The sequence below is a fragment of the Pongo pygmaeus genome, chromosome 1 (genome assembly GCF_028885625.2).
Source record: "Pongo pygmaeus isolate AG05252 chromosome 1, NHGRI_mPonPyg2-v2.0_pri, whole genome shotgun sequence".
Lineage (NCBI taxonomy): Eukaryota > Metazoa > Chordata > Mammalia > Primates > Hominidae > Pongo > Pongo pygmaeus.
This window is the reverse complement of record NC_072373.2, coordinates 217,202,752-217,220,804: the sequence shown is the minus strand read 5'-3', so window position 1 is coordinate 217,220,804 and position 18,053 is coordinate 217,202,752. Positions and strand designations below refer to the sequence as shown.

The following is an 18,053-nucleotide window of genomic DNA, read 5'->3' as shown; positions in this document are numbered from 1 at the left end:
TTCTGCGATCGCCTCCGAGGGGAGAGAATTGGTGGATGCGACATGGAGAAGTGCACATTGGTGGTTAAAGCTCATGTCCTATTAGCCGATGCCAGGCACCTGGCCTCAAGGTGTCCAGGAAGTGCAATCCTGTCCGGGCCTGGGAAGTGGTGACCAGCACTAAGGAAGCCCCCCAGAGCAGTGTCTAGGGCACCGGGCTGGGCTCCTGGTGACAATGTGTGTTGTTCCTCTTCCTGCACAGCTACAGCCTCCGCTTGGCGTCCCGATGCTCTCCACCAGCGGCCCCGTACATCACCAGGCAATATAGGAAGGTCAAAGCTCCGGCTGCAGCCCAGTTCCAGGGACCATTCTTCAAAGAGTAGACGCTCTGCCTGCTCCCTGACAGGTACGAGGCAGGACGGAACAGCTTCTGGCACTGTTTGGGTGGGTCAAGGGGGTGTGGGCTTGGGTCTTGGGTGGGGAGGGAAGGAGAGAAAGCGGTGGGTGTGATTGCTTGTGTGTACCAGGCACACAAGGCAGGGCCTCCCTCCAGGAGGGCACTTAGCTGAGTGCAGACTCTGGACCACCTGTTTCACATCCCAGCTCTGCCGCTTGCTGGCTACGAGCTTCAAGCAAGTTACTTAGTCTTTCTGAGCCTCAGTTTCCACATTTGTACAGTGGGCACTACAATAGTACCTACTTTATAGGGTGTTTGTGACAATTACAAATGTCAAATGTGCAAAGCACCTAGAAGAGTGTCTGTCACATAGTAAGCACTAGGTAAGTCATTACTGGAGTAATAATGATAAAAATAGTAATTATACTCAGTTCTTAATTGCCTCAGAGGCGTTAAGCCCAGAAAAGATGACCGAGTTCCTGTTCTCACAATGTATTTGAAAGTAAAAATAATACAGGTGGAGTAACCCTAATCCAAAAATCCAAAATCTGAAATGCCCCAAAATCTGAACTTGAGTGAGGACATTCAAAGGAAATATACTCGAAGGAAATGCTCATTGGAGCATTTCAGATTTCAGATTTTTGGATTAGGGATGCTGAACCAGCAAGTATGTAATGCAAATATTCCAAAATCCAAAAAAAATCCCAAATCAAAAAATTTCAGGTCTCAAGCATTTCAGATAAGGAATATGTAATCTGTCCTAATCCATAAAATATAAAACTCAGATTTATTCTGGACTAAAACAGCCTCTTCCTAGGTTTTCTGATGGTAAAAACCTGGAATTACTCTACGATTTCTGTTGGATAAAAACATGGAAACCAGACTTTTCATTTTTGGAGTACCTGGGTTCTGCTGGTGACCCACGAGCAGGCTTGGCCCTCCCTGTTGGTGACACCACACAACTGCATTCATTGTGTCCCCAAGGCCAGCATCTCAAAGTGATCAGAGGACCTCATACATCAGAAGATCTAGGATGCTGTTATAAATACAGACCTCAGAGTCCAGTTCCAAATGTACAAAATGGCCAAAAAGGCTCAAATCCCATTTACTGGACTATAGTACGAATAGGGCCAAACCCCATTAAAAAATCCCGAGTTCAGCCGGGCGCGGTGGCTCACGCCTGTAATCCCAGCACTTTGGGAGGCCGAGGCGGGCGGATCACGAGATCAGGAGAGCGAGATGATCCTGGCTAACACAGTGAAGCCCCGTCTCTACTGAAAATATAAAAAAATTAGTCGGGCATGGTGGTGGGCGCCTGTAGTCCCAGCTACTCAGGAGGCTGAGGCAGGAGAATGGCGTGAATCCAGGAGGTGGAGCTTGCAGTGAGCAAATCCCGAGTTTACATCTCTGAGGGAAGTCACATCACCCCTATGAGATACCCAGCATGGAAGTGGTTGGCACAGGACAGTCGTTGAATACGGGGTTAATGGGAGGGAGGGGACTGGCCACCACCCCCCACAGCCCTGCTTGTATTGGTGGGTGGGTATTGATGGCACGGGCCCATCCTGGTGGGTGTGACCAGGGAACCTGCATTAGCAGATGGCCCCCTGGTTCTGGGACACACTTAGGTTTGGGAACGCGTGCTTAACACAAGGCAGTGGTTAAAACACAAGCCAGGGTTGTTTGGAATGAGTTTGTAGTTCAAGGCAAGAATGGGCTGAATTCTGAAACTCTGAGGTCTTTTGTATTATGCCAGGAAGAGAAGACCCTTTCATCCTTCCGCCTGCCCTCCAACCCCAAGACCTCACTTCTCTCTTCCCTTTTTTTTTTTTTTGAGACGGAATCTCGCTCTGTCGCCAGGCTGGAGTGCAGTGGCGTGATCTTGGCTCACTGCAACCTCCACCTCCCAGGTTCAAGCGATTCCCCTGCCTCAGCCTCCTGAGTAGCTGGGACTACAGACACCCGCCACTATGCCTGGCTAATTTTTTTTTTTTTTTTTGTATTTTAGTAGAGACGGGGTTTCACCATGTTGGCCAGGATGGGCTTGATCTCCTGACCTCATGATCCACCTGCCTCTGCCTCCCAAAGTGCTGGGATTACAGGCGTGAGCCACTGCTCCCGGCTGTTTACTTCTCTCTTTCTTAAGCAGTTGGAGTTTCCGGCTTGGCTTTATTCCTCTGGGGTTTGGGGAGGGGAGCAAAAATAAAATCCACTCTTGCTCAGAGAGTCTGTTGTCTGCTGCTGGAACTGAACCTGTCTCTCTGGGGCCAGCTGCTCCCTGACAGGGGAACCTGGAGACTTGACCCTGAGCTGGAGTCCCGTGGAACAATGTTGAAATGGACTCTAAGATAGTACAGAGCTGGGAGGCCCTGGAAGATGTACCTCCCATTTTACAGACGGAAAAGTTGAGGCCCCAAGAGAAGAGACATAGGACGTGGCTAGAGTCTTCTGGAAAATGAGAGGCCATGCCATGATGAACAATTCCGACTCTGGGAACCATTTGTGTCCAGCATCCTCCTTGTGGCCAAGGCTGCTGCATGAACCTTCTGTGTTGATGGGCACCCGGGACTTGCTTCCACCCCAGAGCAGGTGTTCTCTGCAGCCGGAGGGAGAGCCAAGTGCAACTGGGCTGGCTTCCTAAACAGACTGGGCCATTTCTGTTGGCCACTGCAGGCTTGGCCATGACGAAGATGAAATGTATGTAGCATTTGCCAAGCCTTATGAATTTAGGCTCTGCCCCAGCACCAAGCACTGTCCTAGGTGGTGGCCTTCTTTTTCCTTCTTTAAAGACACATACAGTTTCCCAAGCTAAGCGATCAAATGAAGAGAGGCCTAACGTCATTTGCCTCTGCATCTTGTGGTCTTTGTTTGCTCACCGACAACGAAGGCTCCAGACTCAGCAGTTTCATGTCTAAGTGACTGAAACTTCCTCCTTAAAATCTTTTGTAGCTTTTTTCCCACTTTTTAAATTGGTACTTACACCAAGCATGTGCTACTTATATTATTTTTAAAATAATTTTTTTTTTTAAATTTTTAATTTATTTTTTATTTTTTATTTTTTATTTTTATTATTATTATTATTATACTTTAGGTTTTATGGTACATGTGCACAATGTGCAGGTAAGTTACATATGTATACATGTGCCATGCTGGTGTGCTGCACCCACTAACTCGTCATCTAGCATTAGGTATATCTCCCAATGCTATCCCTCCCCCCTCCCCCACCCCACAACAGTCCCCGAAGTGTGATGTTCCCCTTCCTGTGTCCATGTGTTCTCATTGTTCAATTCCCACCTACGAGTGAGAATATGCAGTGTTTGGTTTTTTGTTCTTGCGATAGTTTACTGAGAATGATGATTTCCAATGTCATCCATGTCCCTACAAAGGACATGAACTCATCATTTTTTATGGCTGCATAGTATTCCATAAAAATCTTCTTTATACTGTTAGCTCAGGCTGCTATCACAAAATACCACTGACCGAGTGGCTTAAATATTGAACAGAAATTTATTTCCTGGTGGTTATTGAGGCTGGAAGTACCAGATCAGGATGCCACCATAGCCAGGTTCTGGTGAGGGCCCGATTCCTGGCTTGCAGACGGCCACCTTATTGCGGTGTCCTCACGTGGTGGGGACCTGGGGAAGAGCAAGCTCTCTGGTGTCTCTTCTTAGAAGTCCACTCATCTCATCCTGAGCCCTACTTCATGATCTCATCTAACCCTAATCACCTTCCAAAGGCCTCCCCTCCAAATACCATCATGTAGAGGGGTCAGGGCTTTGGCATAAGGGTTTTAGGGGGACGCAGTTCAGTCCATAGCACTGTTTAACACAGCTCCAGATTTATGAAAATGCCACAGCGAAGTATTTTAGTTCAGGAAGTTGTGTGCAGGTCAAAGCCCTCATTTTACAGAGACGGAAACTTACACGGAGGGGCGTGTGGCAGAACTGGCATCAACACTCCGGTCTTCTGATTCCCGGGACGGAACCTGGACTTCTAAATGGGCTGTGCCTCCTTGTAAAACTGTGTGTGCATGTGGGTTTTGTTCAGGGAAAAGGATGCCCTTCTCGAAGGACCCATGGCCTTGGCTGCTTTGCCTGCTCTTGCCCATTCCGGATTCAAGGCTTCGTCACCCGTCTCCCGGACAGTTTGAATGCAGCGAGAATGAACACAGAGGAGCTTGGTTTCTGGCAAGCCCTGCCTTTCACCGGCCTCTGCGTCACCCCCTTTACTGTGACTCACACAAAGCCCAGAGGTTTCTGTTCACTTTTAAGTGCAGAAAAGTGCCACACTGCCTAGTCTAGAGGGAGGCTTCCTTTGCACATCCTGTCTTCACCCCGCGTCTTTCCCACCCCAGGGCTTCAGCGAGAGGCCCAGGGAAGGGACAGCCTCTCACCTGTCTGGCCACCATTGTGATCCTTCTCTCGGCTGTTGCTGCTTCTTTGGCTAAGACCAGCGACCTCAGGGCCCTCTGTGGGCAGGATTTCTGACATGGGCTCCCTCCTGGGGTCCTGGGAGTGGGGAGTGTAGAGGTCGCCCATCCTGGCCCATCTCCCTTGTATGAGAGCTCCCCTCCACCTCAGGTCCAGCCCCCAGCTCCTGCTGCTGTGGCCTCCCCAGAGGGCTGCCCTCTCGGTGGGGGCTGGCAAGATGGCTCCTTTAATGGATCCCACGTGACCCAGGGGAGCCCCACACTTGCTGGCCGCGCCAGGCCAAGGGAATGCAGCCACTCCATGGCTGGCCCCGCCTCTGCTTCCTTTTCTTCCCCGTGACCTGGCTCATGGGCACAGGCAGACAGGCCAGTCTGCTGCATAAGCAGGCGTCCTCTGGGAAGGGACGCCTCCTCTCTTGAAGATATCCCACTCCCCCGCAAACAGCCCGTTCCAGCCCCATCAAGACATTTCAGGGAATTGAAATGAACATGCGTAGTGGTTAGGTGCACAGTGTCTGGAGCTATCCCTTCAGTGGCTACTTCACTCCTCTGTGTTTCAATTCACGCATCTGTGAAATGGGTTAATAATAATAATAATAATACCTCTCTCATGGGTTTGTTGAGAAGATTGCATAGGTTAGTGAATGGAAAACCCTTAGCAAAGTGCGTGGTATGCAATAAGCCTTCCATAAACAACTGGTATTATTATTATTATTATTGAAATATTACATTATTAGTGGTAGTAATAATAATAGCAGTAGTTATTTTTAATAATAGTAATGGTGACCAGGTCCATTGGGCAAGAGAACTGTATCCCTGAACTTGGCCCAGCCCAATTCAACCCAATGCAGTGCACATTTATTTATTTATTTATTTTGAGACAGGGTTTCACTCTGTCGCCCAGGCTGGAGTGCAGTGGCACAATCTCAGCTTGCTGCAACCTCTGTCTCCCAGGTTCAAGGGATTCTCCTCCTTAGCCTCCTGCGTAGCTAGGATTACAGGCACCCACCACCACACCTGGCTAATTTTTGTATTTTTAGTAGAGACGGGGTTTCATCATGTTGGCCAGGCTGGTCGCGACCTCCTGACCTCAAGTGATCTGCCCACCTCAGCCTCCCAAAGTGCTGTGATTACAGGCGTGAGCCACCGCGCCCAGCCTGCAGTGAACATTATTAAGGATTCACTCATGTGCTCAGCTCTGGACTAAGCACTGTGAATGTGGTTTCTGCGGAGGAAGCATGCAGGAACAGCCATCCCCTCCCGACTGGAAGAGCACACAGATGCTGGAGTGAGTGAGCCTGACCTGGGTTCAAGTCTCACTTCTGCTGCTCATCATCGGCAGACTTGTAAAAGTTATTTCTCCTCTCTGAGCCTCCACTTCTTTCCTGTAGAATGGGGATCTGTGTTGCCTGCCGTGAGGGTTGTTGTGAACATCCAAAGGAAATTAAGCAGGAGTACAATCACTTTGGAAAACTGTTTGGCAGTGTCCACTGATGCTGAACATGTGGGTACCTCAGAACCCAGCAGTCCCACTGCAGGAGACACACTCAGCAGATATGTACCCACGTGTACCAGGAAACACCTATGAGAATGCTGATATGTTATCTATGGACATCCTACGACCCAGCATTTCCGCTCAGCAGAAATGCATACGTATATGCACCATACGTGTCCTCTAGACACATACGAGAATGTTCTAGCAGCATGACTCACATGGCACCAAACTGGAAGTTCCCAGTTGTGGATCAGCAGAGGAATAGATGGATAGAGGTGGTGTATTTCTTTTTCTTTTTCTTTTTTTTTTTTTTGAGACAGAGTCTCGCTCTGTTGCCCAGGCTGGAGTGCAGTGGCGCAATCTGGGCTCGCTGCAAGCTCCTCCTCCCGGGTTCACGCCATTCTCCTGCTTCAGCCTCCTGAGTAGCTGGGACTACAGGCACCTGCCACCATGCCTGGCTAATTTTTTGTATTTTTGGTAGAGACGGGGTTTCACCCTAGCCAGGATGGTCTTGATCTCCTGACCTCGTGATCTGCTTGCCTCGGCCTCCCAAAGTGCTGGGATTACAGGCGTGAGCCACTGCGCCTGGCCGAGGTGGTGTGTTTCTATAGTAGCACACTACACAACAGCAAGGTTGAAAACATCAACCACATGTACAGAACGGGTGGCTCTCTCAAACACTCAGTGGAAAAAGCCAGATGCAGGAGGAGATGACTGATTGACCCTATTTATTTAACTTAAAAAATGGGTGAAATCAGTCTACGGCGTTAGAGGTGAGGACAGTGGTTCTTCCGGAGGGCAGGAGGGTTCATGTATCCTTAAAGGGGTCACGGGTCGGGGGCTGATGTGCGGCTGTCACGTTCTGATTCTTCATCTGGGTGCCAGCTCTGCAGGTGTATTCACTGTGAAAATTCATCAAGCTGTGCTTTTTGCTCTGTGTGTGGTATGTTTCAACAAACAGTTTAGTTACAAAATTAAGTGCAGTAACACATGGACCACCATGGTCGGCCCTGAATGTATGCTTACCATTATTATTTTTATTTTCTTTTTCTCTTCAGCACCTGAAGTGACCTGGAATCAGTGAAGCCAAAGGGACTGGCAGTCTGCCCTGCAGGGAGTACCGACCTATCCCAGTTGTGTGAGCCTGCGAGAGAAAGGGAGTGCATGTGCGTGCGTGCATGTGTGCGTGCGTGTGTGTTCACGTGTTCTCGTGCGGGTGCGTGAGTGGTCTTCAAACAAGGGTCCCGAACCCCGGGGCAGCAGGAAGGCGGCCGACTCCACGCTGTCCTTTGGGATGATACTTGGATGCAGCTCTTGGGACCGTGTTCTGCAGTTCAGCCTTCCTGTTGGGATGGGGCCTTTCCTACTATGCAATTTTTCAAGAGCTCCTTGACCCTGCTTTTTGCTTCTTGAGTTGTCTTTTGCCATTATGGGGACTTTGGTTTGACCCAGGGGTCAGCCTTAGGAAGGCCTTCAGGAGGAGGCCGAGTTCCCCTTCAGTACCACCCCTCTCTCCCCACCTTCCCTCTCCCCGAAACATCTCTGGAAATCAATAGCATATTGACACGTTGGAGCCGAGCCTGAACATTCCCCTTGGCCCCAACACATGGAAAATCCCCTTCCTTGCCTAAGGTGTCTGAGTTTCTGGCTCTTGAGTCATTTCCAGACTTGAAATTCTCATCAGTCCATTGCTCTTGAGTCTTTGCAGAGAACCTCAGATCAGGTGCACCTGGGAGAAAGACTTTGTCCCCACTTACAGATCTATCTCCTCCCCTGGGAAGGGCAGGGAATGGGGACGGTGTATGGAGGGGAGGGATCTCCTGCACCCTTCATTGCCACACTTGGTGGGACCATGAACACCTTTAGTGTCTGAGCTTCTCAAATTAGCTGCAATAGGAAACAAACAAATTGGGAAATGAAAAAAAAATGGGAAGATTAAAAAGCACAGGGGGAAGAAGAAGAGATGTCAGAGGCCATCCTTCCAGGGGCGGACGGGGCTGACTCCTGCTCTCTGGAGGACAGTCAGTCCATGTCTCGGAGAAACGGGTGAGCTGAGCTTGGCGTTTGGACCCAGTTCAGTGAGGTTCTTGGGTTTTGTGCCTTTGGGGCAGACCCCAGACAAGGATGTCTGAGACCACTTGGGTGCTGTTTTCTCAGCTCCAATTTCAATAGTGAGCTATCAAACCCAGAGCGGAAGGAGGGAGCTCTGATGAGCACGATTTGTCACACAATAAAGGGATTTTTTTTTTTTCAGGGCTACTATGGTTGATCTTGCAACTCTGTAAATATGTATGTAGACACTTTTAAAAGCACGTATTTATGTCCCTGACTGTAAATGCTCCATTTTTAAAGTTTTATAACTTGTGTTATTTAATGAGTCAATCGGCTGCAGTATGGGATCTGATAAGGATCTAGGAGAAGGGTCTCATGCGGACCCTCACATGGGCAGAAAAATGGCGATCATTGGCCGACATCACAGTTTTCCTGTTTTCCACCCAGCTAAAAACCGTTGTTTGCTTTAAATTTTCATAAACTGGAATCCTTTCACCTGCTCCTACAGTTAACCCTCACAAGCATGAAGTGCTGTGGCTGTTCCTTATCCTAATGATGCGCTTTTGTCCCGTAAATGTTGACACTCATGAACCATACCCCGGCCTCTCAGTTCTTGAGGGCCTCCCCCCGCAGCAGCGAGGAAAGCTCATGAACCCCAAACCTGGCAAGTCACCTGCAGCCCATGGTGAGCTCTGGGAAGTGCGGTTGAGGCCTTGGGGTCACTCCTTTTTTGCATGTGCAAATGTGCTGGTCACCCTTCAATGCTACCAGACGGTCAGGAAAACTGTTCCAATCATGAAAAGGGGAGATGATTTTGTAACAGTGGCGTTTGCTGGTCAGTGGTGGTCTTTAAGACGACAGCTCTGTATCTGCCCTGTGAAGAGAATTAACAATAAAAGTGTGAAGAACGATTGTGAGGAACAAGCGTGGGAGTGATCATTCTGGTTTCTGTGCTCTGTCTTCTGTGTTGGTGGTTTCGGTGGGAGTGGGGTGGGGGGTCCCTGAACGCTCCCTCCCAGCAATGGGAGGAACCAAGGGCTCAAGGAAGCTCACTCTGGAAATGTCCCACCTGGTAAGTAAGGCTACTCTGCCAGCTGCCAGCCAGTGAGTTGAACCACATTACTAAGACCAGAAAGACCTCTTTTGATTGCAAATATATTCTCGTCTTTAAACAGCTTTATTGAGAGCTAATCCACAGATCATACCACTTACCCACTTAAGCGTACACCAGGGGCTTTTAGTATATTCAGTGTCATGCAGCCATCTCCACAATCAATTTTTTTTTTTTTTGAGAAGGAGTCTCGCTCTGTCGCCCAGGCTGGAGTGCAGTGGCATGATCTCGGCTCACTGCAAGCTCCGCCTCCCGGATTCACGCCATTCTCTTGCCTCAGCCTCCTGAGTAGCTGGGACTACAGGCGCCCGCCACCACGCCAGGCTAATTTTTTGTATTTCTAGTAGAGATGGGGTTTCACTGTGTTAGCCAGGATGGTCTCGTTCTCCTTACCTCGTGATCCTCCCGCCTCGGCCTCCCAAAGTGCTGGGATTACAGGTGTGAGCCACTGTGCCCAGCCTCCACAATCAATTTTAGAACATTTTCATCACCCCTAAAAAGGAACTGCATGCCCATTAGCAGTTACTCCCCATTTCTCCCAAAGCCCCTACCCTTAGGCAACCACAGATCTACTTTCTGTTCCTATGGATTTATCTATTCTGGACATTTCATAGAAGTCAAACCAGATAATATGTGGTCTTCTGTGACTGACTTCTTTTACTCAGCATAATGTTTTCAAGGTTCGCCAAGGTTGCAGCACGTGTTAGTACTTCATTCCTTTTTATGGCCAAATGTTCCATTGTAGGAATAGACCATATTTCACTCACTCATTCTTCAGGTGATTTAGTTTGGCGTTGGTTCTGCTTTTTGGCTATTAAGAATGCTGCTGCAATGAACATTTGTGTGACAGTTTTTGTGTGGACATAGATCTTCTTGGATATATAGCTAGGAGGGAACTGGGTCATATGACAACTCAATAGTTCACATTTTGAGGAACTGCCACACTATTTTCCAAAGTAGCTGCATTATTTCACATCCCCACCAGCCACACATAAGGATTCCAGTTTCCCCACATCCTTTTCAGCACTTGGCACTGTCTTTTTAAAATTTTAGCCACTCTACTGGGTGTGAATGTAAATGAATTATTTGAAGGAACAACCATCCCTCTGATCACAAATCCTGGCAGAGTTAGGTGTCAGAGTCCCAAAAGGATGGGGATGGGCACAGGGGGATTCTGATGGGAAGTGAAAGACAAGTGTATTCTTGGGTTTGGGTGGAAGGAGACCCCAAAATGGTCTTTGTCCACATCCCAATGGTGCAGAAAAGTAGGAGGAAGAACCCAAAGTTCTAGCTTTTCACTTAAACACTTCCTCTAAAAAGGAGAAGCGGTGATGTGTTAGAGTTCTCCAGAGAAACAGAACCAGAAGGACATATGTATATATATGTGTATATATATGATTTATTATGATGAATTGGCTCACATGATTGTGAAGCCTGAGAAATCCCAAGATCTGCTGTCTGTAAGCTGAAGACCCAGCAAAGCCAGTGGTTTGATTGAGTCCAAATCCAAAGGTCTGAGAACCAGGGGAGTTGATATAAATCCTAGTCTGAGAGCAGAACGTATGAGACGTCCCAGCTCAACAGTCGGGGAGGGGAAAAGGGGCGAATTACTCCTTCCACATTTTGCTCTATCCAGGTCCTTAATGGATTGGACGATGCCACCCATACTGGGGAGGGCCATCTACTGAGTCCGCAGACTCAAATGTGAATCTCTTCGGGAAATACCCTCACAGATACACCCAGAAATAACGTTTAATCTGGGTACCCTGGGGTCAACTCAAGTTGACACATACAATTAACCATCTGCTCTTTGGAGGACAGTTATCTAGAAAGTAAACAAAGTAGACTCCCAGTGAGGTGAAATCCATGCATTCAACTCATCAACATTGGCTGGTCCCCTAGTCTGGGCAGACAGAGATGAATTTCACACAGGCCTTGCTAATGGGGGACTCACAGTGGGTGGTGATGGCTGGGGGAGGTGGGGAGAGTAGATGGAGGAGAAAGTGAACAATTTCAGGGAATGAAGAGTGTGGAGGCCAATCCTGGGTGCATTGAGAGCATAGCAGTGGGACCTCAAATCCAGCCTGGGGCATCTGGGAAAGCTTCCTGGAGAAGGAGGGGACACAGGGGACTCTTGCAGATCCCAATGAGGTCTCCCCACCTAACCTCCACATTAGGCTTTAGAAAGATTCATGAAGGGAAGAGAGGTTTTCTTAGTATTGCGAGTAGCCTGGAATTAAAATGAAAATGACAACATCCATCAACGGAATACTTTTCAGCTTCATCAGATATTCCCACAAATAATTCCATCCCATTCTTCCAACGGGCTTTAAGGTGGGCAGGGCAGGTCTAATGTCTGTTCTGCACTGATGTAGCTCAGTGAACTGGGTGACTCTTCCAGGTCACACCTACTCAGCATCAACCTGGACCCAAGCCAGCCCTTGCCTCCAAGACCATACAGGCACCCTTTACTGAGCACTGTGATGTGCCACGTATTTTCTCCACATCCCCTCTCATCTCACAACCCAGCAGTGTGAGTATCTCAATAGCTGTTTCACAGATGAAAAATGTGAGGCTCAGAGACATTTGATGATTTGGCTAGGGTCACATAGCTGGTAGATGTGGGCCAGGTATTGGACGCAAGACTTTCAGGGCCCCAAGGCCAAGATGTCCTACTCACACATCCTTGTCCCTCGCTGCACCCTTTACCACTGTTTTAGCAATTCCTCATGATCTCAAGCCTCCTTGCAAATGGAAACATTATAACAGAGGTCAGTCCCTGACTCCCAGGGTACAGCAATCAGCTCCTGGGCTTTTGCTTTGCCCAGATTTGTACCCATACAAGACACACAGGTTTAAAAGGTGTTGGAGCACCAGCCCCAGGTTAATCTCAGCTCTGCTCCATACTGGCTGTGACCTTGGGCTGGTCACTGGCCTCAGCTTGGTTCCTTGTTTGTACAAGGGGATGGTAGTTACTTCCACCTTCCTATGTTTCAGTGAGGATAAAAATTACCTACTACTGGGTCTCTTTAGGGTAAGTAAACTTACCTGTTTCTGGGGTCACCTGGTCCTATTGTTAAAAGAGAGATTCTTGGTTTCCACCGCAGCAGGTGTTGAATCAGAATGGGGTTCAGGTTGTTGTATTGTCAACAAGCTCGGCATGTCGCACCAAGTTGAATGCCCGCTGTTTGAGGATTATGGCCATGGCAATGATTGAAAATAGCATTCCAGCCTCCACCAGAACAACAAATCGAGGTTGCCAGAGGCTCTGGAGTTTGCATTCAACAGCGTCTCTGGTGACTCTTTAGAACATTGCACTGGGCCGCTCCTAGGAAAGAGGAGACTGGCTCCAGCAACGCCCACCTTCCAGGTGCCTCACAGAGCCTGCTGAACCTGATCACCTGTCTTCAGTGGAGAAGCAGGACAGCGGTACTGAGACAGGGGTCGGGAAACAGGGAGCCCCCATAGACCTCTGTGGCAGCAGCACGCAGAATGCAGACAGCCTCGACTTCCTTGGGGCAGGTTAGAGGGAACCCAGTGGGGATTGCAATGGAGGATCCAGCACTTCGGTGAGGTCTGGGATTTGGCAACCTGCTGAGTGACCAGGACTGTACGTGTGTCCACCAAGGGAACGCGAGGAGGCCACACACACAGCTTACCAAACACATCAGCTGTGGCTGGGACAGAGTCTTCTTGGGTACCGCAGGTGGGAGCGGGGCAGAGGAGGGACCCGGCAGCTCACCTGGGGCTGTGATGCCACCTCCCGCCAGCAGATGGGGTCCTCCCTCAAGTCCAGGCTCCAGGACATCTGGCTTTTGCAGAGGCAGGGGTGGGTCAAGTAGGTGAGCCGAGTGCTCCTGGTTAAGGCTCAAGTTATAAGGAGCCTTGGGGGCCACAAAGCTGCTCAGCTGAGGGGTTGGAAAGCAGTCCCTGAGCTCCCTACTCCAAAGAGGCAGGCTTGAGGTCCCATTCTGGCGTGAGGTAAGGGGAGAGATGCAGTGATGTGAGGTGGGGTGCCCAGCTAAGGGTGAGAGTCTGCTGGGCTGGAGGACCAGAAACTCAAACTGTCCTGACAGCTTTGCTGGTCATGGCTCAGCTGAGAAGACAGAACTGCCGACCCCCAGCTCTAGGAAGCCTGTGCCCAAGACGAGAGCCTGGCCTGGAGTTTCCCCCTCATTACAATAGGCTGGTGGGGAGGGGGCAGGGGGCCAACCCATAGCAAATGAAACCTTCAGCTGGTCCCCGATGGGCTGAGTGCAGAGTAAAGCTCTCCCGTGCCCTCCTATCCTTCCTTCTAGTCCAGAGCAGATCAGACAGGGAGGGCGGGTTTGCTGAGAGGGTGAGGCTGGTCATGTGACTCAGTCATCAGGTGGCTTCTATGCAAGGTTTGGGAGAGGGGACTGAGTGTCAGTAAGAGTCAGCACGTAGACAGATCTGAGATTGAGGATCTCCTTGCGTTTCGCACCCTGACCACCTTACTTGTCTGCCCCTAGTTCTGGTCCTGGCAGCTTAGGATGCTGTGTGTTTCTTTGGACTGTGTGCACATCTCTGAATCCAATCAAGTCATTCTAAAAATGCTCCAAAGTCTTCCCATGCACTTAGAATAAAATTCAACTCCCCTTTCTGGTTTAGATGCCCCCATAGCCTCACCCTGCACCCTTCCCCGCACTCCCATTGCCCTCTTCATCGCAGCCACCGTAGTTGTCTTTCTGCTCCCGGGCTACATAAGCTCTCTTCTGCCACAGGGCCTTTGCACAAACTAACTCCTCTGCCTGCAATGACTTTCTCTGCTTAGTCACGTGGCTCTCTTCTCAGCATCCTTCCCTGAACACTCAGTCCAAAGTAGCTCATCATCTCTCATTTGGGCCTGTTGGTTTATTCTTCCCACTTCTCATTACCTGAGAATTTCTAGTCTCCCGGCTTCTCCTGAATGTCAGTCCTATGAGAGCAGAGGGACCACATCTGTCTTGTTCAATGCTGTATCCGGTGCCAATGACAGCACCCAGCACCTGTCAGTGGGGACCTACCTGTCAGTAAGTCCTCGGGATTCATTATGGGGCACATTGGGAGTCTTCCCTCGGAGAAATCGACCTCGGAGGAGACCTTGCTGACTCAGGGATCTAGTGCATTATGTGAAAATAGCTGATTTGCAGCTTCCAGGATTGGCAGAGCACTTTGCTCAATTCTCAACCATGACCTGCTTCTCTGTGTGGGTCTCTCTTGTCCACCTTCAGGACCAGGGGGAAAAATGAGGAAAATTTTGCTTTAAACATCACTACTTCACAGGTAGGGTACAGGATGCCCAGTTCCATTTGAATTTCAGATAACAAACAGATTTTAAAGTACAAATATGTACCCAATATTGTATGGGATGTATGTATGCTAAAAAAAAAAAGTTGTTTATTTGAAATTCAAATGGAACTGAGAATTCTGTTTTGTTATTTGCTAAATCTGGCAACCCTATTCAGAGGGCCAGGCCTCTCTACGATGCCCTTCTCTTCTTGGTCATCTTGAGGGGTTCCAGCTGGTCACTCTGAAAGCTCTCAGCCAGCCCTGGCCCTCCGCCCGGCAGCCAGGAAGCGGCTTCCTCTGCTCTTAACAGCAGCTCATGCCTTGGATGCGAAGGTCGCCAAATGTCAAGTGGGGCCCTGAGGACTCTAAAGAGTGTTCAAGTGGCTCTCGACTCCTGCCTACATCTTCGGATTGTGGCGCTGATCTTTATTTGATGCATAAAATAAAAAAAAATTTTAAATAAGCAGCCTCCCTTTCTTGCCATCAGATATAAAGTTTGCATGACAGAAAGGCAAACAAGTAGACTGATTTTGGTATCGGCTGGTAGGATTTTCAAAATAACATCATTCTCGGGCATCTGTAGCTGTAGGTTCCCTGCCCCTTCCCAGGGCCATGCTGGGTGAGCACTTCCAAACTGGCTGTTGTGGAAATTTGGGCACTGGTGTGGTCCATATATGTCTGTCTTACCCAAGTGCCATTAGGTGCTACCAGCAGAAGGCTGAGGCTGAGAGCGGAGGGAAGGCAGGGGCCTGGCACACACCAATGCCCACCTTGAAGCCCAGGACGAGGAGGCCTCCACTTTGAGCCATCTCTCCCTCTGTGACATCTTAGGCATGGGGTGTGCCCTATGGAGCTCATAGCACGTGTGTCCTACCTCAGCACTGAGGCATGGGGAAATTCTTGTGTGTGATTACTTAAACACAAAACTTTCTATTTTCTAATTAGAAAATGTACATGGTTATTAACCCCATAAAAATAGAGAAAATCCAAAGAAATCCTGCCACTGATGGCCCTTTTTTTTTTTTTTTTTTTTTTTTTTTTTTTTTTTTATGAGACGGAGTTTCCCTCTTGTTGCCCAGGCTGGAGTACAATGGTGCAATCTCGGCTCACTGCAGCCTCCTCCTCCCAGGTTCAAGCAATTGTCCTGCCTCAGCCTCCCAAGTAGCTGGTATTACAGGCATGTGCTACCACGCCCAGCTAATTTTGTATTTTTAGTAGAGACGAGGTGTCACCATGTTGGCCAGGCTGATCTTGAACTCCTGACCTCAGGTGATCCACCCGCCTCGGCCTCCCAAAGTGCTGGGATTACAGGCGTGAGCCACCACACCCAGCCTAATGGGCCCTTTAGTGCCTAATCCCTTAGGTTTTTATGATACAAATATTAGCAACTGGCTGTGCCATCGACCTGCTGTGTGACCTCAAGAAGTTGTTGAACCTCCTCATGCCTCAGTTTTCTCATCTGTAAAGTGGGCGTGATCATAGTTCCTTCCTCATAGGGTTATTACGAAAATTGTTTGTTACATCAAAGCACTTAGTGCCTGGTTTTGGATGTGAACTGTAAGTGTTAGGTATGATGTTAATCACGCTGGGCTTTTAAACTTTAAGATGATTATTACTTCCACATTACCTTTAATGATGATGTTTGTGGGGGTACATAATATAGGCAGAATTTAGGTTACTTCTGTTTTCACACAGACACTGACAGTTTGGTACATATTTGCTCACACTGTGATTATTTGCTGAGGGAGTGGCGTGACCATGTCGAGAGGCAATGATAGATCAGTCTTATCGGATACACACCATGTGCCTTGCACTGGCAGTGTTTGCCTTAGGGAACCCTCTTGGAGGTGGGCTCCATTTTTGCTCCTATATTTATGGAGGAGGAATCAGGCTTAAAGGGTTGACCTCCCCTGAGGTCACAAACGGTGGAGCAAGCCACTGGTCTGGTTCTTGAAGTGGAAGATGCCGCATGCTCAAATCCCAGTGGAGCATCCTCCAATGGCTGCAGCTGTCTGTGGTCCAAGGCTCTTCTCTGGCTGCCTAAGGCTCTGTGGTTTGCCTGATAACACTCCAGTTTCATCTTCTCTAAATTAGGGGACATTGCAATGCTCCTGCTGGGAGAGGAGGGTAGGAGAAACTTGGAGAGTGTCTAAGAGCAAGGCCCTCCTGGCACAGGTAGGGATCCAGATGCAAACCAGCTACCCTGAGGCCTGCTCGGCTGGGTTCCACTGTCTTGTGGAAATTACATTTTTACCAACGTGCCCTTTGTCTTCTGGGCACAGCCACGTGGAAGAGAGGCATGGGGAGGATTTGTATGCAGAGAACAAGCATGGGCAATCTTTTCCCTTCTGGTTTGTTTGTTTGTTTTGTATTTAGATCTTTAACGATGCACACCTAATATGAAACCGAAGAACCTGATTTCTATGACAAGGTGCTGCCCACTGCGCCATCCTGAAGCCGTGGACTTGAGGGAGAGGCTGTTGTCCAAGCAGAGCAGAGGTAGAGATGATGCTGGGTGACTCAGCTGGGGGCTGTGCCCACCATTCCCCATTCATTGTGCTGGGAAAGGGCCAATCATTTCTTAACATGGGCCTTCCGAGCCAGGCATTCTAGGTGGGCTTATCTGGCACCAGCTCTGTGTACATCTGTTCTGCAGAGACCCTGCTGCTCCTGAAGGTCAAATCCAAACCTTGCGGCACAGCATCCCTGTGAAGGCACCTGCAGGGAGCAGGATCCTCAGGCAGGAGGGATGTGAAGAAGGGAGGGAGTGGCAGAAGGTGCCATCAGTGCTGCTAAAAAGCTGTGCCTTGGATGGCCAGGGTCAGCTTTGTTTGCTTATTCCAGCTTCCCCCTACCCTGCCCTTTCCAAAATCATACACCTACTCACTGCTCCTTGTGGGATCTTTTCTGTGCTTGTGCAAGCTGGGAACAGGTATGTGCTCCACGCTGCACCTGCTGAGCCAGTGGTTGGGATGGGGCCTGGGCTGGGTACAGCTCCTCGGGGGCTCCATCCCCTCTTCTTGACATGAAGCCTATTCTCTGTTATGTCTCTGTCTCTTATGAACACCTTCCCTCCCTGGGTCCCCAGTGGATGCTGTAGGTCCGTGCAGGAGCAGCCACAGTGCACAGCCCTTTTCCTTAAAAGGAGGGAGATCTTTTTAACCTGGAGAGTGTGAGGCTGTGTGAACAGGAAGAGAGGGGATGGGAAGGGCAATAGGAGGGTATCATTGTCCCCAAATGCTTACCATGTTTTCCCCCAATACAGGACCCAATGTGTGGCCTCAGGACAGAGCTATGA

General features: G+C 49.2%; 1 protein-coding gene across 7 annotated transcripts in view; it reads left to right on the top strand.

Moving 5' to 3' along the window:
- PRDM2 (PR/SET domain 2) overlaps nucleotides 1-9,276 on the top strand; it is a 126,455-nt gene extending 117,179 nt beyond the window's left edge. For 5 of the 7 annotated variants that reach the window (XM_063659542.1, XM_054437854.2, XM_063659547.1 and 2 more), the window contains one exon: nucleotides 242-379. In XM_063659542.1, coding sequence (XP_063515612.1) covers nucleotides 242-362 — 121 coding nt within the window. In that variant the 3' untranslated portion in view covers nucleotides 363-379. Of the gene's footprint in view, nucleotides 1-241; nucleotides 386-7,358 lie in introns of those variants that run through there. The other 2 variants (XM_063659565.1, XM_054437871.2) reach the window with 2 other exon arrangements.
- The last annotated feature ends 8,777 nt before the right edge of the window (nucleotides 9,277-18,053 follow it).